Consider the following 24,536-nt stretch of genomic DNA (forward strand, 5'->3'; position numbering starts at 1 on the left):
TCATTACACAGTAATGTATTACTTCCTTAGCCCTTTATTCATTAACATTTTTTTCTTTCAGTGCATCATTATCAGCTGCTTTGGATAGAATGATTGTTTTGACCAAATACATTTACAGTTATCCAGCGTTCGCTTGTTGCCACAACAAGAAGTGACCACAACAGATAACCAGGACAGCTGAGCTGGCTGCCAAACCAGTTTTACTCCTTCAAAAGGTTCTTTCCATTCATCTCTCAATCCACTCAGACCCGCACGCCAATAGACAAACAGGAACACAACACCGCATAAAGTAAAATGTACAAATCGATATTAGCTTTTAATCTCTGCATTGTATCTTCCCTTTGCACCACCAATATATCATCAAACCATCAAACTTCAATATAGCTGAGCAAATATGTCAAATGTCAGTGGTAAAATTTACACCTGCTTCCCAGGAATCATTCCATCTACTGCTAGTAACACACGTGTTATTCATGGAACAGTGAACTAACATAAACCCATGACCGCCAGCTTGAATCTGGTTTTAGGAATTACTAATTCAACCAAGACTCTTCAGTGTTCATCCAAGCTACTTATAATTCAAAGACCGACATTTCTGATTTGGACAAAAATGTTCAGTTGCCAGTTAGCAGTGAAAATCTTTAACCCTTTGGGGTCTTTGTCACTTTTTTCAGCATTCAGGAGCCACAGAGCTGTTATTGTTATTTAAAAACTTCAGACCTATACATTCAGATGAGGATGTGATTTATACAATAATTCCAGGACGATCTATCTAAATATTCCTCTCTAATTACATGTTATTGGTTATAATTGCAGATAGAGTTTGAATTTATACCCTTTTTTATTATCTGACTCACCAAACTCTAGTATATCTAATTGTCAATATCAAATAAAATCTGACGATATTTCAATCTAACGTCAGATTGCCCACATTTGTTGGAAAACTGGGTTCACAAAACATCATTCTGCTATGAACAACAGGCTCACTTTTCTTTTTTCGTCTGTCTTTCATGGGATGATACGGAAATATCTTAGGGGATACACTTATACTCTCGCTGCTATGTGTACTCTAGATCTATCGGTCCAGACCATGCATCCCCTATTCTTTCTTGAAATCTTGTTCCAGTTTGAGCTTCTCGGTGTTGTTGCCGTGGAACGCTGCATCGTTGCTCACTTGCACTTTGTCAAAAAAGTTGAAATCCGCCACATAACGTCCGCCTGCGGTGCTGAACAGCACCGGCTTGAACTCGTGACCCCACAGGATCTCCTGGGGAATGTAGGAGGTGCGGCTCTGACACGTGGCTGCAGTGGACTCCATGGTGGCATTGAGGGTCACCAGCAGCTCAAAGTCTCGAGTGTGCAGGTTTTCTTCATTCAGGCCTGCTAGCGGGCTGCGCTCATCCAGAACGTGGTAGAAGGTGAGCGGGAGGATGAGGAAGGGGCACTCCCCGCTGGAGTCCATGCAGAAGTCAACGGAGCTCTGATGTATTTGGGTCTTCTCGCCCTCCTCGGTCATGTTGGAGTGAAGGAGTTTTCCTGTCAGCTGGCACTGGATTAGAAGGCTCTTCCTCATGTTGGCCACCCTCACCATCAGACACAGCTTGCCCTGGTGCCGGCAGATCACGGCTGACTGGCTGAACTTGATGGTCTCTGCTCGCTTCTTGGGGCGAGCCAGTTTGGCCAGGAAGGCCCCTGTGACAAATATCTCTGCCAGGCCGGTGATGACGAGCTGAGCCACCAGAGTGAAGATAGCCAGTGGACATTCCTCCGAGATGTAACGGTAACCATATCCAATGGTGGTCTGTGACTCCAGAGAGAACAGGAAGGCCCCAGTGAGCGTCTTTACATTCATCACGCAGGGGGTATAGTTGGAGCTCAGGCCAGACTCAAAGTCTCCGTTGCCCATGCCGATGAAGTAGAAGAGAACCCCGAAGATGAACCAAGTCATGACGAAGGTAGAAGCAAACAGAGTGAGTTTGTAGCGCCACTTCATGTCCACCACGGTGGTCCAGATGTCGTGCAGGTACAGCTTGACCATGCCCTCCACGTTGTCAATCCGCACATTGTTGTGGCCGTCTTTAGACACAATCCTCCGCTGGATTTGTCTTTTCTTGGTGGTCATGTTGCTTTTAGTAATTTAAAACTGAATTCTTGGGTTTTTGTGTGGCATCACCCATGGAAGAGCTGACAAAAGACCAAAATAAGCCATGATTAGCATCATTTAGAGCTGATAATGTAACAATAACATAAAAATAAAAACGAAGGCATCGTGACAAAAACACGTTCACGCAGTTGGTTTTGACCTTGTTTGTGCGGTTTTGTAATTATGGTCACTGCCAGAAGATGGAAGTGAAAGAGTTGCGGTGATCAGATGAATTGCTGAAGTTCTTACCACACACACTGTATGTTGTGTTTGGTATCGTTCATGTTTACCTTTTACACCAAGTTATTTGCACGTGAAGCAGCAGTGAGCATATACGTATTGTTACCGCAATCCTGCCATTGCAATTCAGTTTAACTGTTGTTGTGTGACAAATGATTATTTGGTTTCAATGTTACTGCTCAAATCGCGCCATACTTTATCAGTAACACTCGCAGGGCTGTTCCTCCATTAGTTTTCTTTAGCTGTACCTAACAATTAGAGTGAATTTGTGCGGGTATGTTTCCTAGGGTCTAAATGTTAAAAACAGTCTGATCTTGATCATCAAGATTTGTCTTCTGAAGGTGACAAACTGTAAAGGACTCAACACTAAATTGTAAGAAGTAACATTAAACAGTTTTAAAGCAACAGTTTTGATGAAGAACAAACTTTCAAAAATTCCCAGATTGCAGTTCCCTCTCATAGCTAATTAAGTAACCATTCAGTGAAACATTAAAAGAACAAGGACACTGTGTTACTTCCAATGAACATTGATTTTTTTTTTCTCCATGAATCTGTACATTATACTCACCATTCGCTGCCTTGGTAAACGGTCTCAGGGTCACAATGAAGCTGCCCCAGAACATCTAGTTCAGTGTCTTCTTTCTCCTATTGTCCCAGGCTGTGAGCACTGAACTTTGGCACACTGATATTCAGCATGGAGCGAAGATGAGAGACAAAGCTGAACTGTAAACTAGGCTCCGCATGTGGGTTGGCTTTTATTCCCCCCGCCTCCCCTACCTGTCTACAGGTGGGAACAGCAACCCAGAACACTTACGCTTGTTTTGCTCCATTTATGGTTGTTGTTGCTTAACACACACACACACACACACACACACACACACACACACACACACACACACACACACACACACACACACACAGTGGTAGTCTTTACAGGGGCAAATATAGTAGCTAAACACATATTGTATTTCCATTCTAATATTCGGCATGTAGCGACACTTGTCAATAATTATCACAGGAAATATGTCACGGACCTTTGCAGAGCTCCGCGCTCTGGGAGTGAACTTGTAGTTTCACAAAACTCAGATTATAAAAGGGACAAATCACCTTGCGGATGATTTCACTGACGTTCTTGTTTTCCAATAAGCTGTTCAGTGTGTACGTCAGGACACGAGCACGTCGGCTCTGAGCCTGCAGCCGAGTGACACTGATTCTTAAGAGGTCCGCTGAGCTGAAGTCCTCGCTGAGTTGCTATCATTTTAAAAACGGCAAATGGATGTCTGCCGAACTACAGTTTTAAGTGCAATTAGTGGAAAGAGCTCAGGCACTGAAATCATTAGTATTGCATGATGTGTAAAAGCTTGTGGAACCGCCAACAGACATGGAAGGTCACCCAGTCAGCTGAAGGGTGACACGTGAAGTGTCTCTTTAAGTCTGGACTAGCAGTCGCTCCACTGTATGACCTTGAATCGCACTCCTTAGCTTTCTTATTAACCTCATTGTGATTACCCACATTCCTACGTGTGTTCCTAAAGACGTCATAAAACCAAGTGATTTCCTTGTTCCTCACAAGAATTTGCAATAACACTGATGTTAAGGAGATATATATATATATATATATATATATATATATATAGAGAGAGAGAGAGAGAGAGAGAGAGAGAGAGCTGTATATATGTATATACTGTATGTGTGTGTATGTGTGTATATATATATATATATATATATAAAAATATATATATATTATAATCTTCATGAAGAATTTCTTCTTTATTTATTGAAAAGCTGTTCTGTTGTAGGGAATTCATTTTAGTTCATTCTGATCCTGATAAATGTGTGTGTGTGTGTGTGTGTGTGTGTGTATGACACAATAAAAGCACTGGTTTATCCGAGTGTGTGTGTGCTCATGTTTCCAACGGGGTCCTGATTTTACTCTTCCTTCATTTTCTTAAGGCCAATATGACCTGAAACCAAAGGGAACTGTCATATTTGGGACAAATCTTCATTGGATACGGGCTTTAGTTTCACCTGGTCTCCACTTTAAATGGGTCACTCATCTCCACCTGGGCATGACATGCTTGTAAAACCAGATTGAATCTGACCCCATCTAGTGGACAAAACGTAGAATGCATACTTTAATCACCTGCAGGTACTCTCCGTTATCTCCGATTCTGCCATTAGCAGCAAAATTTTTAAAAAACAAAAACAAAACAGGACTGAGACCCACTGAGAGTTTGTGTCACGTCACTGACCACTGATCTGTCACTGCTGGTGTTAAATTGACCATTTCTTTTAAGAATGCTGTTTCTTTCATGTAAAACTTTTCTGGAAGGAGCTCCTCTAAAACAGACTCTCTCTCTCTCTCTCTCTCTCTCTCTCTTTCAACGGCAATATCACTTGTAAAATAAAGGGGAAATAAACTAAGTAATCCAAAGCTTTTATCAAAGTACGACTGGTTTGTTGGTTTTGTTTTTTTCTCATTTACACCTGAGAAAAACCTAAAAAAATGATGCCAAAGAATAACCAATAATTATTTTTATTTACAGAAAACATAACTGATGTGCACAAAAAGTATTTAAGATGAGTTTGATTAGAAGAAAAAAAAAATGAATATAACCCGAACTAGATGAGTGACATCACTACCTGGCCCCTCAGCAGAGTTCCTTGGCTCACCTCAGAAACCGATTTGATAAATTTCCACCAACAGTTGGTGACGAGACATCATGAGAACCCCACTGTCCACCACTGGTGCCTCATTCACGGTGCAACCAGGCGTGACGGGGGACGGTTGTCTCATGAACCGAATAAAAGGATGGATGTAGCTGGCAGGATGTGAACCATTAAATAAATATACTTCCAGTTTGAAGGTCTGACTTTGGATTTGGTCTGTATCTTGTGGGCGGTGACCATATATAGGTGGCTGGAGGGGAGTGACGGGCTAGAAGCGACTTGTCCGTCACAATGTAGCCACGCCCTAAAGAATACCCCTCTTTGTCACGTCTACAAAATGAACATCACGTCACCTTGAACATGTGACACTCTTGAGTGAATGTAAGGATGTCACCATATCACACACCAACTCCCTGGTGAAGAAATCTGAAGTTCATTGTGGGGGAGGGTTGGCAGTAGCGGCCCTCAGGATGCCTCGCAGCACTTTGTAGTTGTTGAGAGGTTGGTTCTCTTTAGGGGGGTAACAGGGCCCGCGCTCTGTTGCGTAGGAATAAGGGAACCGCAGCACCCAAAAGCCATCAGGTGGCAACACTAAATCTGCCTGCTCTGGATGGAAAACTGGGCAGGGAGGAGGACCAGGCTGGACCTGAAAACACATCGGAAAACACACGTTATGAAAACGGTTCATCCGTGGAGATCTGGGCAGCAACACAAACGAAAGAAACATTTGCGGGCTTGAAGAAAAAAAAAAACCCAACACATTATTTTGAGGCCACAAGATATGAAAATGTCCCTCAGCTGGTAGATTCATCACCAGCGATGTAATAAAACCTCATAGGGGAAGAAAATCCGTCTGAGCATAGAAGAGATATCAAAGATCCAGCAGCTCACCTGAGGGTTGAGGGTCACCTCCAGATGCGCATCCGGTACCACGATGAAAAGGCGAGTCAGCTGGGCAAAGTGAGGCTTGAGGCTGCGGCCTTGGGAGGGGGATGGGATATATAGTGGCATGTCAGTGTTTAGCACCCTGGTTGCGGGGTCTTTGGCACCACCTGACCCCAGAACCTTTACTATTTTATCAGGCCCAGAGCTAATGAAGCGTCTTCCTCTGCTGTCTTCATACTCAAACCCCACAAAGACCCGGGCCATATCTTCCCTCCTGCGACTCCTACCCAACCCGCCAGTGCTCCCTCGCTTTCCCACAAGGGTCTTGTTGGGGGCTGGCCACGAGGAGGTGCTACCATCCAAAGGCTCTGCTAGTCCTGCATCCTCCTCTGATCGAGAGCGAATCACCAAGTCCCATGGCAAGAGGAAGGAGGAGCCAGGGAGGAAGCCTGGCTGTTCCAGACCGGTGTGGCAGTTGTAGGACTTGGCAGACCCCAGTTTGACCAGAGACCAGCTGGAGAACTTAGGCAACAGACCTTTGGGGCAGCCAGAGTGCATCATACCAGGGAGGTACTCCACAGTGGAGGGCTGTCGGTCAACCAGGCTTGGCCTTTTTTGCTGGACTTGAGTTTCAGTTCCATCCCCGTCCCCATAGGGCCCCAGGCTGTCAGTGGACTGGCCTAGACTGAGAGCCAGACTCAGGCTGGTGTCTCCTGGAGTATGGCTCTGGGCAGTGCTCGGCTCCTTCAGCCTTTCTGTCTCACTGGACCCAGAAGCCTCACATGGGAGCCGCTGAACCTGGTTGCAGGCGGGAGCCGGGTCAGGAGTACTAGGCTGGAAGACTGGGAAGTCGATCCGCTCCAGCTTCCCACAGCATTTCTCCTCCAACATCTATTCACACAAGAGCAGCGTTATAGACCAGACATACTTTAGCCTTTTATACATGCACACATAGATAGATGGATAGATAGATAGAGAAAATATTAGAGTTAAAATTCTTTACAAGATGGTAACTAGCCTTTGAATCATGTAAATGGATGAGCAGGACTTCTTCCACATTAACTTTTGATTTGTATTTTGTCAGCAAACTAATAGACTTCAGCTCACTATAAACTGAGAAAATGGAATCAACTCCAGAAACACCCTTCATCCATAAACAATGGTGTCAAAATGTCTTAAAATATATATATATAATTAAGGCTTAAAGGCTTAAGAACTATGACTATATGAGGTAACTGTCTGGAGTATAGAATGTCAATCCTGACCTGGTAAAAGTCATAATTGGCAGCCTGGATGTCAAAGGGATCTTCTCGAGGAGCCTGTTTCCGTCCACAGTTACAGGAGCTGGTGGAGCGTCCCCTGCTGTTGTGGTTCAGGACGGGTGGGTTCCGATCCACGTCCGGCTTCTCTCCTACAGGTACCAGTGTCAAATTTCATATCGACTGTATAAATTTATGGAACAATCAATCTTGCTCGGTTATCAAAAAATGCACGCAAATGACGGATGAACCATGCAGTACTGATAAAAATGAGCACTCAAACAGAAACGTACACATTAGGAAACTCCTGCCTGTGTGTGTATTGTATGAAGCGTTATTAGCATGAGATGGGGCCACTTCAGATCAATACACCTGCACGTTAGCCAGACTGAAATGTCAACTGATCTCTGATCATAGAGGAAATGACGTCAGGAGGAGGCGCTCACCTGGCTGTGGCAGCAGGTGGAACTTGTGAACGCAGTGTTGATCAGTGAGGCTTCGCTCCTCACAGAGCTGGTGGCCGTTGCTCCAGAACTTGTAGCAGTCCTCGTGAAGCTGCAGCGCGTACCGCTGAAAGGCTACGCCACGAGCGTGTTGGCTGTACACCCGCAGTGCCTGGGCCAGCTGGTTTTTGTGCACGGTTGTAGTGTAGTTGTGTGGGAGGTTGGACTGATAGGCGCTATGAGCCAGAGGCAGAGCTTTCTGACACCTGTTCTCCGAGAACTTTGTGTCAGCATCCAGAAAGCCCTCCAAAACCTTCAGCTGGCTTTGCACTTTGGCTGCCAGCTCAGCAATTTCCTCTTCTGAGTTGCTGATAAGTACCTGGTGGAGTCTGGAGGCCACCTGGACCCATTTGGAGTATGTAGGGAGCTCAAAGTGTGAAGGCTGTGGGTTACGGCCGACACTGTCATCAAAACCTTTCTTGGTCAGTACCAGGTCCACATGCTGCCAGAGGAACTCCTTCAAGCTGCAGTCCACCAACTGACCACCCATCGACATGCTGCCTGAGTCTCCATTGAAGCCAGGCTGACGTGCCGACCGTCGCATCTGCTGGTAACGCCTCGGCCCCAACACCGATGCGCTGGAGTCTTGATCACACATGATGCAGTTGGAACGCAGCTGGCCGAGCAAAGTACCCACAGGGTCCTCGTCTGCTGCTGGTATCACGTAAACAAACGCTTGGTTGGTGGGAACGGTGAACAAGCAGTTGCTGCTTTGGTTGGTTAGGACTCTGCTTTTACGGAAGATGCGGTAGATTTGGTCCTCCAGGGCGTGCTGCAGCCTCCTCCGGGGGGAGTGCTTCTTGGGCTTGTCAGGGTGGCTGCCAGACTCTGAGCCATTTGAGACCTTTGGAAGAAGAAACAAGATGAGACTTTTTTTTTTTTTTTTTTTTTAAAGATGGGCTTGATTATAAGCAAATATGCTCACCTTCTTTTTTTTCTTAAAGAAATATCAATTAATAAACTTTTCCAGACAGTTTAACATAAAAAAAATAAAGGAAAAAAAAATCAAAGCTGTTTTTGCTTCTTACAGATTAAAATTATCTGTAAACGGAAAAAAAGCAACACTTACTTGCTTACAGGTTGTTTTTAAAGAAAAACATCACCAACAATTAATGAAATACTAGACCTTCAGGGTGCCGTTCATCTGGAAGACGAAGAGCAGGCGTGGCGGGCAGGGGCGACAGTTCACTTTCCACTCTTTGGACACCGGACAGTCTTTGATGGCAGCCCGGACCAGAGGCAGCGCCTTCTGTCGCAGGGCGTCCAGAGCTCGGAAGAGCCGGTCGTAGGTCACGTCGAAGGTGTGGTTGGGGTGTACGAGCAGGAGGACATGGCACACCGAGAACATGTAGAGCAGGTGGAGACAGTGCTGTCTGTCCAGGCCTTTCCAGAAGTCGTGGGCGTCAGAGTGGCCGGTGCCGGCGCTCAGTGACTGGCACGCCCGCAGCAGCTGCCGGCTGTCGCAGACGGAGGAGAGCTGCAGGTACAACACCCGGTTCTCCTGGTTGAAGAAAGCCTGGATGTTGCAGTCCGCGGCGCCTGTGTCTTCCGGTCCGCCGAGCAGGGAGAAGATGTGTTTGTCCGCAAGGGTGTTGATAAGAGACTCCTTCAGCGGACCGGCCTGCATGTTGCTTTTCCCGAAAATACCGACAACGCAAAGTCCGTCGTCCCGGTGCGAAGAATCCTCCGGGAGGTCTGCCTGTAGCAAAGACGCCATACTGACAGGGACGGCCATGTTTGCTTCCTTCATGTTGGAAAAGCAGGGGAATGAAAACAACGACGCACCAAGTGTACTTCCGGGTTCTTGAACTAAAATGTCCGAGTAGATGCAACAACTCTGCACACATTTTTTAAAGTTTTTTTTTTAAAATATGCAATGGAGGACATAAATTTAGAGTAATTGTTCTCTGACTTTATTGTTGTATAAATTTGAGAATCTGTACTTGATTACTTAGACTTGGGAGTACATGTCCTTCGTTATTGAAAATGGAATTATTGTGCTTAATATTAGACTGATTTTCTTCAACATATGGCTGTACAAAGTTTGAGTTCCTTCAGTAAATCATCAAAAATGTATGTTCAAAACAAGAGGGTATCATGTAAAAATCCAAACAAAAGTCTATATATAATTATAAGGAAATAGATTGCTTGTGCTACATCATTTTCATCTTTCCTACTTAGTATTTGAATGTCAGTCACAATCTCAAATGGCATCGTAATCATCTGACAAAATGACAGAAGGAGAACTTACTTTATTTTAAGCTTTGTTGGTTCATAAGCAAGGTTTTAATTTTATAAAGAATAAGACACTCAGTCTGATGCACTGCACTTCTCTATTTATATATTTTGTAAACCATGTTTACGGATATGACTTTTCCCCAAACTTTGTAAGTCTGTATATTTTATTATTGTATATTGTTTCTCACATTGTTTTAATATTTTCTATATTGTGCTATATATATTTTTTTCTCTGCACTGCAAAGCCTGCACCTTACCTTTCATTGTGCTTATTACAATGACAATAAAGTGAATCTGAATCCGAATCTGATCTGATCTGAATCTGCACAGTTCCCTCCAAGTTCTCATCCACGGGGGAGGGAATAAAAAACAAGGTTAAATAAGAACGACTGAAAGAATGAGGACAGTCGCCTCCAAACACTTCGTGTTTATCTGTGGCAAGAACACCAGTAAAAAACTTCAGACACTCAATCAGTTTTTGGTGCATATACAAACAGATTCATTCACAAAGTTTAAAGTAAGTTACAGAACCCCTCCCTCATGTTTTAAGATGAACTGAAAAATCCACAGCTTTGAACGAACATTTGAAAGAAGTACAACTTCCCTGCTATACTTTGCTTAAACTGCACTCATTTCTACATTGGAAAAAAATACAGAAAATGTCAGTCTTCAGTTGACAAATGCAAAATAAATATCAAACTTTTTTTTTGAAAGGTCAGAAAACAATCAAATGTCTCCTTGTTAATTCACATAGTTAATAAAAAAAAGTTACATCTTTCATCTTAAATGTCATAGAAGTGGCTTGAAATCAACATACTTCTGTGGAGGTTCTCAAATTGGAGATCCTCTCGTGCATCGGAATCTAAATTATTTCGTTTTTAACCTGTTCTACTTATCGATAGAACAGAGTTTTACAGCCCTCTGAGAAAAAAAACAATACACACTACTACTGGATTTTGCTGTTTTGTTGTTGATTTTAATAAATGTGATTGATTTGGGTGGCTTATGTGCATTTATATGTTTTTAATGTTAATCAAAGGCCCCAAGAGCTCAAGTTCTCTGTCATGAATTTATTTTTGTTTTATCAAGCCAACATATTCTGAAAGCGGGAGATGTTCAGATATCACAAATGTAAAACTTGCCAGGTTGTTGTCGGGCAAGTTTCAGTGGATCAATGAGCAACTGACTCATCAACTGATGCTTTCCCGATTCGTGCTCATCCAACAAACAGGCAGCAAAAAGGGTAACAAAATACATTTTAGTTTTACGAGTACGCGACTGAAATAGAGATAATGAGAGAGAAATGAAGGCATGTATGTGACCAGAGTCAAGGTCACATGATCAGCCATCGTGAATGAATAAAAAAAAAAAAAAAATATTAAGGCGCATTTCTGTATTGTAACGACAACATCCAGACCAGACACGACAGAGACGTCAGAGGGGCGGCGTGCGCGTTCATGACCTCAGCGTAAACTGCCCCTTCTGACGTCACCGCCTTCAGATCAGCCGAAATCCCTGATAACGCGATGCGCGCTCTCGCTTCGCTCTGAATGGGGACTCAGTCCAGCTCCTGACAGCTAGTCTGGTAGTATCTCCGTAGACGCTTCGGTCTACTCACCCAGCCTGGTCTGCTGCTGCTCCCAACCTCGCCGGTAGCCGACGGTCCTGCTCCTCCTCCGGTAGACCCCCTCACCAGGTAGTCCGGCAGCCAACTGTCAGCCCAAGTGGCTCTACTTATCGTAGCCCGGCAAGTTAAGAGTACTCACGGGCGGAGCTGTCTCTGTCTGTCCAGGAATGAGAAATGATGGCCGGCTCTTCAGCAGAGGAGAAAACCTTCCGACGGTTCCTGGAGCTCTTTCTCCGGGAGATGAGACCGCCTCTGCAGGAGAGCGACCCGGTGCCGATGCGCCCCATGTCAGACCTGGTGTCTGAGGACGAGGTGGAGGGGGAATGTCTTGACCTGTGTCTCCAACACCTCTACAAATAGTTAAGTGTCACTCTCTCTCTCTGTGCCATGGCATGTTGATGTTTTTGCGTGTGAAGACACTAAATGAGGGGATGTTGAGGGGAGCATTGTGGAGGCGAGACCCCGGCTCAGATGTCCGCTCCTGCCTCCCAGGATGCCCGCTGTCCCCCCTGGTACGCCGGGCGTGTGTGTTTGTTTTGTTTTGTTATTTAATTCAAACGTTTTAAACAAAACAAGATGCCTGAACTAGAATGAGTGCAATATTTCTTTTTTCGTTTTCTGTTTCTCATTTAATTTCGTTGCACTTTGCGCCGGCATGCAGCGCCTCAGAAGGTGAACCCCCTGCTTTTGCGTAACAGCACGACGTCATCATGGCGTAGAAGGGGGTGGGGGAGTGGGGGAGGAAGCCGTCGCCATCACTCCTGAGCGTCTTCATGCAGGCTAAAAATAACCACATTGGTTACGTTATTAGCCACAATCGTTACACTCTGAAATCCAAGCCAGGATCAATTTGCCACAGACGGGAATTAGTGCGGCTGCTGATCTGCGCTCCCTCAGCCAAATCTTCCTGTTAAATGCATGCAAGTGGAAATAATTAATTAAAATGCTTTTAAAATGTGTGACTTCATACAGCATTAACTGAAATGATATTATGCAACTTTTTTTTTTTTTTTTTTAATTTTGACAGCGAAATCCTCAGTATCGAGTGCGTGGCATGGATGAACCTGGCAGGAGCTTTAAAATTGAGACGCTGCTTGTTGGCCTGGTTTAGAATCCAAAATAGGTGCAGAAACTGTGCTGGGAAGAGCAGCGTGGAAGGACTCATCTAGGGCACGTAATGGCAAGGGGGCTGCTTGCATTCATGTCTGAAAAATGACTTTGCTGTGTGCACATGTGTCCTTCTGCTCATAGACACACACGTACATCCTCAGAGGCAGGAGGGCACTCGGGTGGTGTTGGAGAGCATGTGTTGGTGACAGGATGGATGTCAGGTGTCACTAATCACACTTTCAGGCTGAAGAGGGGAGACTCTTACAGGAAGCGTGTGAGCTGCAACGAATCAGTGGTGGTTCAGTACACACTCGCAGTTATACAATGTCACATTTGATGCTGACGTGATGCGCTTTTACTGTTCGTGGCGCGCAGAGGCGGGTTTCAGGGATGCGTGATAAAACTGGCACGTCATCGGTCGTTTTTAAAAACGTGCATCTACACAAGGTTTGCAAAAATGTCTCGTTTTCTCATCATCTGGTGTTCATGATAAGGAGACAATACGGTAAATGTATGACCTGTGGGCTTTTTCAAATGGTTTTGAAAGGAGAAAAAAAAAGTTACTTTTTCAAATTCGCAACGTTTGTGAAAAACTAAAAATCTAAATATCATTTAAAGTTGTATTTCTGTAGATAACATAGGCATTGGTAAATGTCATCCATTTGTTAAAGCATTTCTAAAATATCAGCATATCTGATATCCACTACAATCCAATGTCGTGCATCTGGAGTGGTTTTGCATGGAAATACTTAGCTGATACATTCAGTATGTTGACTGGTCAAATTGGAGAGATTTGTCACTCAAAGGATCATGGGAGCTGTAGTCGTTGAAGGTGAGGTAGTTGGGAGACATGCTTACTTTCCCACTGTCCTGATAGATGCATCTAATATTTTTGTCTGGTTCATTTGAACTAAGCTGACAAAGTATGAGCAGCAGATCCCAGTATCATCCAGTATCGTCCAAGAGCACCACAAACCACAACCTTCAAAATGACCTTTACAAGAGATCAACTCCTCTCCCAACACATCCTATGCGAAGTTGTTGTTGTAATTCTTGTGGGGGTGGGGTTCAGGTGGTGGTGGTGGTGGTGGGGGGGGATCTACTGTGGGGTGTTTGTGATGTACTCGATAGGAAACCTGCCGGTGGTGTTAATGTTTTGGCTGATCAGTGTGTATGGAGCCCAGTTGCCGCCTGGTTGAAGATGTTTGTTAAGCATCCAGGTTTTGTAGCGTCTTTGCAGTCACATCCCAGTGTCAGGCACATTCCACTGTCTTGGCTACAACTATGTGTTATATCAGAATCGGTTTTGTCACCCAAATTGATCCGCAGAAAGCGAAGGATGTGAGAACAGTCACTTCCTGAAGAGAGCTTCATGTGTTGTGCCGATTTGCAAGCCAAGGTGCTCGTATGAGTCTTTCGTCCCTCTCCCTGGATGACGACGGGAGGGGGGCCTCCTGTTTCTCTGGTCGTCCACCAAATGCTCGCTGGTTCTGCTGATAGTGAGTTTCAGGGGACTGTTGTTGCTTCAGATGATTGTTGTTGCACTGTGACGAAGGTCTCTCTCTGTTCCCCACTGGAAAAAAAAACAAAAAAAACAGATTGTAATTGAAGACGGCATGTTTATCACTGGAAATTCATTCTCTGGAATAACTCCAGTCTCTCCAAAATATGCTTTATTCCTTTTATTAAATTCTTTAGCACAGTTATACAACTGCAAGCTCTAATTGTACATTAATCTTGAAAGTAATTGTTGGATTACTCAAATGTGACTGAGTATAAAAGCCTGGGATTCAGGGGAACAGCTAACCTGTCTGCAAGCACCTATAATCCACCCACCAGCACTTCTAACTCTCTCCGCTCCACGTCTCAATTGTGTCGTTTGTACTAAAAGCGATTTCAATAAAACACAGACTAAAAAACAAGACCAAAACAAGAGTAATTATGTTTGAAAGGGCGCGTGAAGAAGTATAAACTTCTATATTCTCAGCTCCTCCTTTAATTGTTTTCAAATTCCAGTTTGATGTTAATACACATATGCTGCAGATTTTTTTTTTTTTATTTAATGTCATGATTAAAACATTTTTGTTGGCATTATGCTTAAAGTCACATTGTGAGGTTACAATACATTACAAAGCACTTCATATGAAAGACAGCAGAATATATAAATATATATTATATAAATGCCTTAAGTTTAATTTTATGATCCAGCACAAGTTATAGAATGGGATCCGGCTCAGCGCGTGGATCGGCACCAGTATTTCAATATCCAATCTGAGCATTAATTCAGCTGAAATGTGAAAAACATCAGCATCAGCACCTGATTCCAACAGTCGATATTCCATCTGTAATATAAAGAACTATCCTGCCAAAGCTCGCTCGCCCATCACCGGCTGTGGTCTGGGAACAGCCGGGGGCCGCCATCAGTCGATCTAAGGGAGTGTCCATGCATATAAGGAGTCATCGGATCATTAATACAATTAGGGGTCTGGCTGTGAAAAGCCTTAAAAGTCAGCAGTAAAAAAATCAATACGTGAATGAGCAGGAAGTTGGTGCTGTGAGGCCAGAACTGGAGTTACATGAGCTCGTCCTCTTGAGCCAGTGATTATCCCAGTAGCAGTTGAAGCTGATGGAATGAAGCCTGGGAAGCAGAGTGCATTCACAGAAATCTAAAGGAGAAAAAAACACAAAAGCCTTGATGATCCCGTCTAATTCCTCAAAGGACACAGAGGACTGAATTGGAGAAATGGGATTAAAATGGAAGCGTATGCATTCACATGTGTACGACCTCAGTGGATGATGTGGTACTATGATTGCAAAACCTCAGACACCTCTGTCTGTGTCAGGGATTATGCGAGCTGCTGCTGTACCTGGTCAGGGTCGAGCCTTCACACGGCCCCTACTCACAGGTCGCGTCTCAGCCGTCATTGAAATCTGCAGCACGATCTCGTGTATCACTGTTAACGTCTGGAAGGAAGCGGCTCTCTCCCGCGAGCTCACAGTCCTCAGTGAAAAGGTCTGATCAGTGTGTTTGACACTTCTTTACATCCTATACATCAGTTGCTATAGCAACAGCTCAGGCGTCCTTGCACAGAATAATGATGGGGTTTTTTTTGTTTTTTTTTCCCTTGTCAGTCTGAATGCAGCATTCAACAGCGAGTTAGTCAGGATTCAACCAGCTGTGTCTATTTGACAGTGAGATATCAAAGCTTTTGACCACACACACACACACACACACACACACATTTAAATGGAGTTGTTTTGCTGTATATTCATGCGGCTTAATGCTCCTAAGAATTATGGAACATCACAATAAACACTGTAAGATGATTTGAATTTGTCAACCATTAGATATTTCCTCATATTGTGCACACTATCCTCTTAATCCCTTTTATCCCTCTTAATGTGGTTGTTTTACATGGTTGTGGGGCGATGCTGCAAATCGATGAAGCAGGATGTCTTCATGGTGAAATGTGTGTCCGATATCGCCAAAGATTTTCCCTCCGTGAAAGACAATGTTTATTCTTAGTTTTATGTTTTTATGTTATGGGTTTTGTTTTGTTTTTTAGTCACATGGGGGAAGCGCAAACAACTTGTGAAAATGTCACAGACGTATTAGTGCATTTTTAGTTTTTTGTTTTTTTTGAACATAAAGGGCATGTCTGCATTTAGGCTTGGACAACAAAACTGAAGAGTTACACCACCTCAAACTCACTCACTCACTCCCAAAATCAAATCACAGCTCCATTTGTCAGTTGCTTTATATTCCAATTCTCACGAATGGTCAGCGCTTTCGTGACTGAAAGAATGCACTGTGGCTGAAGTGGGTTTCCTCCATAGGATGGCTGGCCTGCCTGCACCGCTGCTGGGTAGCGCGTTTACAGTGTCTCTCGATCTGCAACTCATCACTCGGCTGCAGTCAAACTGATGTCGGTTGTCTGTTAAATCAAGCGACGAATGCCCGGTTAACAGCTTTTGGATTGAAATCCTGATGACGTGAACTTCTGGCAAAACCCTTGTCAATGCTTGAAGCAGACTGCGTGTTTGTTTGTGTGTGTGTGTGTGCATGCGTGTGTGTGTGTGTGTGTGTGTGTGTGCGTGCGTGCGTGCTGTTTGTGTGGTGGCCAGCATCCTACATGGCTGTCTACTGTAGCTGTAGCTGTGAGTGTAATGATAGTCGGAGGCAGCAGGTCTGGTGATTCATCCCAACGTGTCATTAGTTTGTCTCTGGGTTGAACAGCTAATAATAGACTTCAGCAAGAAGAGAGATCCCCTCCGTGTGTGTTAATAGGGGGTGGGTGAAGCACTTGCTGTGCTAGAAAGAGTTTGGGGGTGTGGACGGAGCGTATGTGTGCATGTATGTGCGTTAGCGTCAGGTTTTAAATCATTTCCCTTCAGGCAGCTGGGAATCACATCTGTGAAGAAGATGCAGTCTGTCACCCTAAAACGGTGCAAGGATGATGATGATGCTGAGTAAATAAAAGCCAGATGTCCGTCAGGATGCAGCGCAAAATTTTAACGAACCCCAATTAATTTCTTCCAGTGACATCAGTTTCGATGGACTGCTGTTACACAAAAGAGAGCCTGGTCTTTGAGGAAAAACTGTGATGTCCACTAACGCAAGATACAATTTTTTGAGGGCTCAAACAGGACAATACTGTGTAGAAAACGTGATGGAAGCATTGTAAATACAGTAATCTTTGTTAAATGTGTTATTTGGGTCAGGTCAGGTTGCGGATCTGATGTTCCCGTATCTGCTATGGTTCTTGTCTCCTTAGTGGATCAGAACTTTTAGCGGACGTCATGCATGTTTCAGGTGTGTTCCTATGGCACTTAGTCGCATTTTGCTTTTGTCAATTAACCGCCGTTGCTTCATCAGCCAAGTTTAGGAAAAAAAAAATCAGTGATATTTCCATTGAGCAAATTAGAAAAAAATGCATAGAAACTGTTGAATGGAAATACTCTTCTACACAAGCAGCCGACAAATTAAAGCAAACCTTTGAATACGTAAGTGGAGACTCTTAATAAATGTGTACGTAAAAGCCACTCGGGCTTTTTCCTTGGGAAAAAAAAAAAGTTTAACATGAAGCAAATTCGATGATTTATTTTTGATTTGTCACATTTAATGACTTGAGATAAAAACAAGAGCAAAAATCACATCATAGCCCACAAAATTACATACAAACGAAGAGAATAACAATAATCCTGAATCAAGACAAGACACAAGCTGTTTCTATGGACTGCTGATTTGATAATGATGAAGTAGGCCACACACACACACACACACACACACACACACACACACACACACACACACACACACACAAAGAGTGAAATGTATTAACCTAACACATTCTCTAGCCCCTAACTTCAATTGCACCTCACAACGAAGCATCCAACTCTCAACCAAATTCAAAGTTTAACCCTAAAACCACAACATAACCCTCAAATTGCCCTTTGACGCGTGGAGGACTCACCAGCATCTTCAAATTGTTGAGATGTCCTTTCAAACTAGCAATGTTCTCAAGGATACAAACACATGCGCACACACACACACACACACACACACACACACACACACACACACACACACACACACACACACACAGTGGAAGCTGAAAGATAGTAATTGAGGGGGGAGCCTTTCTAGACCTCATTAAACAGAAATGTCTCCCACAGCTGTAGAGACGTAGGGGGTAGATCCAGCTTCCTCCGACACACACACACACAAACACACACACACAATTAGGGGAGTCGGTTGTGTTGGAGGAGCTGCTGGTGACAGACATATTAAAGAACACAGCGATTGCGACATCACGGATGAGTCAGTCTCTCTGATGGAGCTTCTGTGGAGTCATGACAACCATCTGACCACAGTGTGGAAGAACAGGTGGTTTTTCCTCCTGACGTTTGGATCCACCGTCATGTGCTCATGCTGACTGTATAACATCAACACCGGTGTATATGAATTATATATGTATATATAATTAACATGATTTTTGTCATATCTAAAAGCACATTGTCTTCGGATTTGACTGCACCTGCTGAACATGCAAATTCAATTTAAACTCACATGAGGCTGCTTCAAACCCATCAGCAAATCCAACGAGCATAATTGGAGGACGGTGTGTTCGTGTTCTCTTCCGTGTGATCTTCCGAACTGCTGGAGGTGTGTTTAAATCAGGTGTAAAGGTTCATAAATTTAAAAACAAAAAAACAAGAGGCGATCGTGAGTCACTTCGATGCAAAGTAGCCTCGGCTGGAATCTGAGCTCCTCGCTCTACCTCTAGAGTGACTTTCACACAGAGGTTCTGCACCGTGTTTGTAATTATGACCCCGGTTGTTGACACAGAACCAAAAATGCTGCTTCAAGCATGTGAATTTAAATAGCATTCTGCAACAGAGGTGCGACATTTTAACTCAACAACTGCTGGGTTTTTAATGTTCCTCTGCCTTCAGTCAAATGTCCCCCCGCTCCATCGCGGTACACTTCAACAGATAGTGAGGCTTAGTCATCCTACAGTATTACAGACTCAAACAGGCTGTGTAAACGGTCGTAAGACCAACCCCAGGCGTTTCACAGAGAACTAATTTCAGCAGCTTGTATCCAGAATCTCACTCCCAGTCACTGGTCTAAAGTCCTGACCAAAGGCCAAGGCTAGAATCGAAAACGTCAGGTATATTGAGAACTTCATCGTTGCACTGATCCACCTCAGGGGCGACATCCTGAAATTACAAATACGAAAGCAAATTTCTTGATAATCAGTTTGTTTTTATGAAAAATAGATATTTTTGGCTGAAAAGGGGTCGTACAGCTTTATAATACCTCTCCTGGTTCATTAAGATGATCAGTCATGGCAGCTGTCACTGACTGGTATCCCTCCTCCACCTGGCCAAACCTGTAAAGTCACGTCCTCTGGTTCAAGGACGAGCTTGCTTTGTTGGAAACAAGCAAAGACCTCAAGGGCTTTATTAATGAGGACTTCCCTCGGGCCGTCCTGCAGAAGTAGGATGCTGCACAAGAGAGAGGAAATACTGCCAATACAGGAGCGTTCAGCAGCATTAAAGTGCACCTGCCCACACACTCTTTTCACATCCACACGGCGATAGCGGTGACCTTCGAAATGGAGCTGCACCGAATGAACATGGTCAGTTGATTAGCAATAACTAAATTTCAAGTGCAGTAAATGTGATGACTAATATTTGAATAAAAAGTGGATGCATGAAACCAAAACACATAACGATTAGTGACCAATTAATTTAAATGCGGCGAACTTTGTCTCCGGGATTGTGTGAAACGATTTTTAATCCTGAGCAAACACTCGTGTGATTCTCCTCCATTTTGAATCAATTTCAAATTTTCAGGACTTTCCCTGGTCCTCTAACTTTGGTCTCATGCAGGCAGGAGACTTTTATTTCGAGGGGCTTCTCTGCAGTTGGGTTATTTCATCTTGTGAATTCTATCATCTCAGCTGGACTTGTGTGAGGTGTCATTAAAGAGTAATTGGTTTTATGAGTAGAAAGTGTTATGTCGTATGAATCACTTCTTGTGAGTTGGAGCTGGCAAACATATCTTAGTTACAGAGGAGTGAGTTTTATCTTCAACATCCCTCTGGAATATGAATCATGTCTCATGTCCTCCTTGTGAACAGCTTGTCATTATTTATGATGTGGTTGTAGTTCAAATTAAAGTAATTCACTTTCATTGTCCCGCTGAAGACAGCTGCTATTGTTAAGACTGTTCCAGCCCATGGGTACATGTGGAAACACACAAAACACAAGCTAATGAAGAGCACACAATGCATCATTTTAAAACACACGGGCAGCATTTACAAAACACGCCGTAAATTCAGACAAAACGTATCACCGTAATAGGCTGCAACTAGAAAACGCCCAGAGACCCCCACCAAGGAGGAAAACACCAACAGTGGCCTACAGCAGTCCTCAGGATCCAGGATTTGACTCAACCTCGACTGTATTGGTCCCTGGAAAGGAACTAAACATTAATAGGGAATTAAAAAAAACAAAAAAACAGTAACACTTGAAATACAAGAGATTTTCATAAATTGAACTGAACGTGATGGATACAACAGACGTCCCTATAAATATAACCAAAAATAATATAGACCTAGTTTCTGATGTGGGCCCACCCTCCTCCTCCTCCTCCTCATCATCATCATCATTGCCGTCTTCACCATTCAAATCAAAAGACAGTACCCCCACTGTTATCCATCCCTCCCCAGTCTGCGCTCAGAGGGGAAATAGCGGTGAGGATGACTACGTGTACGATTTGATTTGATCCTCTAAAAGTTAATCACAACCCCTTCAAACACATCGAGGCATCCATTTGCGGATTAATCAGCACCTGAAAGTCGTGATAAAAATGCATTGAATTTGATTATGAATCATCATGTTTGCACTGGATTCATCCTTATTTATCTGCTGACGTTTGTCGCGTTCGCTGGTGGGAAGCAGTGAGGTCTTTCATCACTGTGGTCTGGGTGTCTGGGGAGGGTGGGATCTGAGGGAGGGATTTTGCCTCGGCCAAGTGTTATTTCGGGGGAATTCATTTTTTTAGTAGAGCACTGATGGCAGGAAATGAGGAGAGAAACGGATGGGAAAAGACATGCAACAAAGGTCCCCCACATTGTGGGACATCATGGTTCAATGTAAGCACCTTATGCCCAGAGCTTTTTAATTTAATAAAAGAGGTCCATTAGCATTGAGCCAGCAGGATGAAGCTGTATTCATAGAACAGACTCTTGAGCATGTCTGACAATATGTTCCTCTCTCTGCTTTTTAATTAGAACATCAAAGGTCACAGGCAGCAGGAAGGTGCTGCTGTGTCACAGAGGAATATCTTCTACCGCCATTGCAATGATCCACCATTGAGCTGCAGTCCAGCACTCGAAATGGGTTTTATCTGCAGTGAGCAAACGATGTAGTCACTTTTCAGCAGACAAATCAGACCATCCACCGAAGTCCCACATGTACTGTCTCAGAATGAACTGACCTCCTTTTGAGTTGAACTAGTTTGAGAACCTGAAACAACAGATGCACCTCTTCAACACATTCATAGTGTGTAAGTAGTTAAACCAGCAGTGAAACAAACCGTCATGCTAGCAGTTCACATGAGAAAGCATGACGTCGAGCCTTCAAAGCTCTAAATAACTGTCAACAGACGCCTCTCCTGCACACACACACACACACACACACACACACACACACACAAAAAAAACAACTCTGTGGAGTTTTTGAAAGTCCCAGTTTTCCACGCCACCATCTGTCTGTCTACTGGCTTTTCACTGTTTAATCAGAGCAATGTGAAGCCAAGAGATTTGATCCCCCAGGAGATAGAGCTACACCCTCCGAGGCTTCTGGGAAGTCACTGTACGGCTTTCTAGAGCACCTTCGAAAACTCTAGCTTTTTGAGGCCCCTGTTTCTCCTCTAAGGGTTTTTTTTTTTTTTGTCTGTGACTTTGAGTCATCCTGTCTTAGAAAACATAGGCCTAATAATGCCAGTAATATTGTAAAAGACTATTGTCCGGACCAAATGAACTCCACGGTGGAAAAATAGTGAGAGCTTTATCATGCCTTGGGCGTAGGATCTCAGTTCATCAATCCATCCTTGTCTTGGTAGTTTCCCTTAGTAATCCAGACAACTTCCTGGCTCCTATAGCTGTGCTCCCCGCTCTCCCAGCCTTTGAAATTAGTCACAGAAGTAATCTCTTAATCAGAGTGTCTCACTGGGATTACCACTGAGGGCAGCCTCAGTTTCTGCCCTTCGACGCTGCCGGCAATTGTTGAGCCTCTACAGTAATATTTGATTTACGCAGCGTTCCATTAACTGGTCATGGCAGATATATTTACGTAGCACCTCAATCTGCACAACAAAAAACCCAAAGTAGTTCTCAGAATTACATTATACATATATATAACATTATAAATTTGACCTTGACCCGCTGTGATGCCAGCATAATAAACAATTACCTGCTAAGAAACCAATTCCTCCGAGTGCAACTGTCCTGCCCTACGCCACATTAGTTTTGAATCACCTCTTATTACAGCATCTAAATACAGATGTTTTCCTTTAATTGAATTAACACAATGCAATTTTACTGAGCAGCAGTGCCACCTACTGATACAAGTGGTAAAAGACAGGACGCTGGTGCATTCAAATCAGTCGGACAATTGGCGGAGTAGCAACACAATTGTAGCTCGATATGAAGTGAAACTACTGATCTGAACCGCAACACCGAGACAAAAGGTACAGACACATGTTTTAACACAAGGCAAGAAGACAAAAGACTGATTGTGATTGACATTCCGCTGTTCTTCATCTCATTACCGTGACCTTTGACCTGGAACCACAGCAGATGTGTACATGTTAAAACGCAGCTGCTAACAGCTAGCATTACATTGCTTTGGTGGCTACTGTAGGTGAGTGTTTAACAGAAACCCTCCTTCACTAAATGGCATCGATGAGGCAGATTGTACCACATCAATACATTTTAGAAGCCCAACTACTTCTCAAACAAAGTATTCAGCCTGATCAGAGTAAATGATGTCGACGAGCACATTGTCTCTAAAGCTTGAACTTTTTTAATATGAACAAAGTCATCTTGTACTTTATGAAATCGTGAGTGATATTTTTAAAGCATTATATCCCAAACCACTGATCGAAAAATTAACTGCTGATCAATAACTCGGATTTTTTTTTTTCAATTCTAGCATCCCAATACCTTATGGAAATCAGTTTTCACATCCCCATATTGATCAACAGCTATTTTTTAAAAAAGGGGACTAAAAGATGGCTTGAATAGTTGCTTCAGTTTTTGACCTTAGAATCATTCCATATTTAGAATAAAAATTGACAGGGCTGATGTGTATTTCACATTAGCATGGTTTGTATTGTGGCTTAGTAAAATGTTGAAATACGGACATTAAATTTTCTCAATTATAAAGTATGCATTGCTTTCCCTAAAGCTAAAATGAATAGAATAGTAAAGATGGATGTTCCACAGTCAGGTTTCATGGTGGTGTTGCCTGATGGGTGCAAAGCTGGGCTGTAAAGAATGGAGAATCACTAGTCTTTCCAGCAGTGGCTCACATTGATGCCTCTAAAAGAGGCGCCTTAATTAATTTCAGCTCTGGAGAGGCCCCATTTTTGGAAGTGCAGTGACCTTCAAAAGTGTGCAGTGTCCTCCTTTCCCTCGTACAGCATTATGGCCGCTTTTGCAGAAGCTATTCCTGCCTGCTGAGGCTCCAGATTGTCAGGCCTCAGTGTTCACACAAGCTGCCCATAATTCAAATGATGAGTCATATATCCGTGGCAGATAAACTGAATGCAAAGCAGTTGCTCTCACATTATAGACGAGAATCCTACCTGCCTGACCTTGAAAAACGCTTTTGCAGTAAGCCGCCGACTATCAGAGAGCAGGGTGAGCTGAGGCTGCAGTGGGCCTCAGCTTTGGGGATTGCCCAGTTGCCCCGGGCAAACATCAGCCTTCAAAGTCTCTCATCTCATTTCCCCTATAAGGCAAACGATAAAAAAAAACAAAACAAAACCCTGAAACATCATATTTTTCTGGGCTAGAGTTGAGGGTCACTAATCCTCCTCCATCTCTGTAGAGAGTTACACGTCGGTGTACTACACTGAAATGGAAAGTGTACATTAACAAGTAGAGGAAAACAGAACTGATAGGTCAGAAATCGTGATTTTCTCAGTTCATGATTAAGACCAAGATGTGTTTGTGTGTAATGAGTGCTAGACCAAACATTTCACACATTTTTGTTTTCCTTTTCCAGCATTTTACTTTCTAAAATTGTCAACATACCGATGCTATGACAGATGTTAATTTTCT

At 43.5% G+C, this 24,536-nt stretch overlaps 3 protein-coding genes across 3 annotated transcripts in view; 1 reads left to right on the forward strand and 2 right to left on the reverse strand.

The window, feature by feature from the left end:
• Positions 1-55: 55 nt before the first annotated feature.
• On the reverse strand, positions 56-3,110 carry kcnj15 (potassium inwardly rectifying channel subfamily J member 15). The gene is made up of 2 exons (XM_086225887.1): positions 2,952-3,110; positions 56-2,184 (listed from the first exon to the last, which is right to left on the reverse strand). The coding sequence occupies exon 2, from the start codon at positions 2,120-2,122 to the stop codon at positions 1,100-1,102; it is 1,023 nt and encodes a 340-aa protein (XP_086082013.1). The 5' UTR covers positions 2,123-2,184; positions 2,952-3,110; the 3' UTR covers positions 56-1,099.
• A 1,793-nt stretch (positions 3,111-4,903) lies between these two features.
• Positions 4,904-9,493, reverse strand: smg8 (SMG8 nonsense mediated mRNA decay factor). Its single transcript, XM_086225886.1, has 5 exons — positions 8,827-9,493; positions 7,644-8,544; positions 7,204-7,349; positions 5,945-6,829; positions 4,904-5,699 (listed from the first exon to the last, which is right to left on the reverse strand). Exons 1-5 carry the CDS (start codon positions 9,448-9,450, stop codon positions 5,487-5,489), a joined length of 2,769 nt encoding a protein of 922 aa, XP_086082012.1. The 5' UTR covers positions 9,451-9,493; the 3' UTR covers positions 4,904-5,486.
• Positions 9,494-11,443: 1,950 nt separating this feature from the next.
• ppm1e (protein phosphatase, Mg2+/Mn2+ dependent, 1E) overlaps positions 11,444-24,536 on the forward strand; it is a 32,622-nt gene continuing 19,529 nt past the window's right edge. The window contains exons 1-2 of the mRNA XM_086225698.1: positions 11,444-11,634; positions 11,731-11,924. Of these exons, the coding sequence (XP_086081824.1) occupies positions 11,740-11,924 (185 nt within the window). The 5' untranslated portion in view covers positions 11,444-11,634; positions 11,731-11,739. The remainder of the gene's footprint in view (positions 11,635-11,730; positions 11,925-24,536) is intronic.

Source organism: Aulostomus chinensis, chromosome 15, assembly GCF_037954235.1.
Source record: "Aulostomus chinensis isolate RoL2024-O1b breed Wild chromosome 15, RoL_Achi_v1.0, whole genome shotgun sequence".
NCBI classification, from domain to species: Eukaryota; Metazoa; Chordata; class Actinopteri; order Syngnathiformes; family Aulostomidae; genus Aulostomus; species Aulostomus chinensis.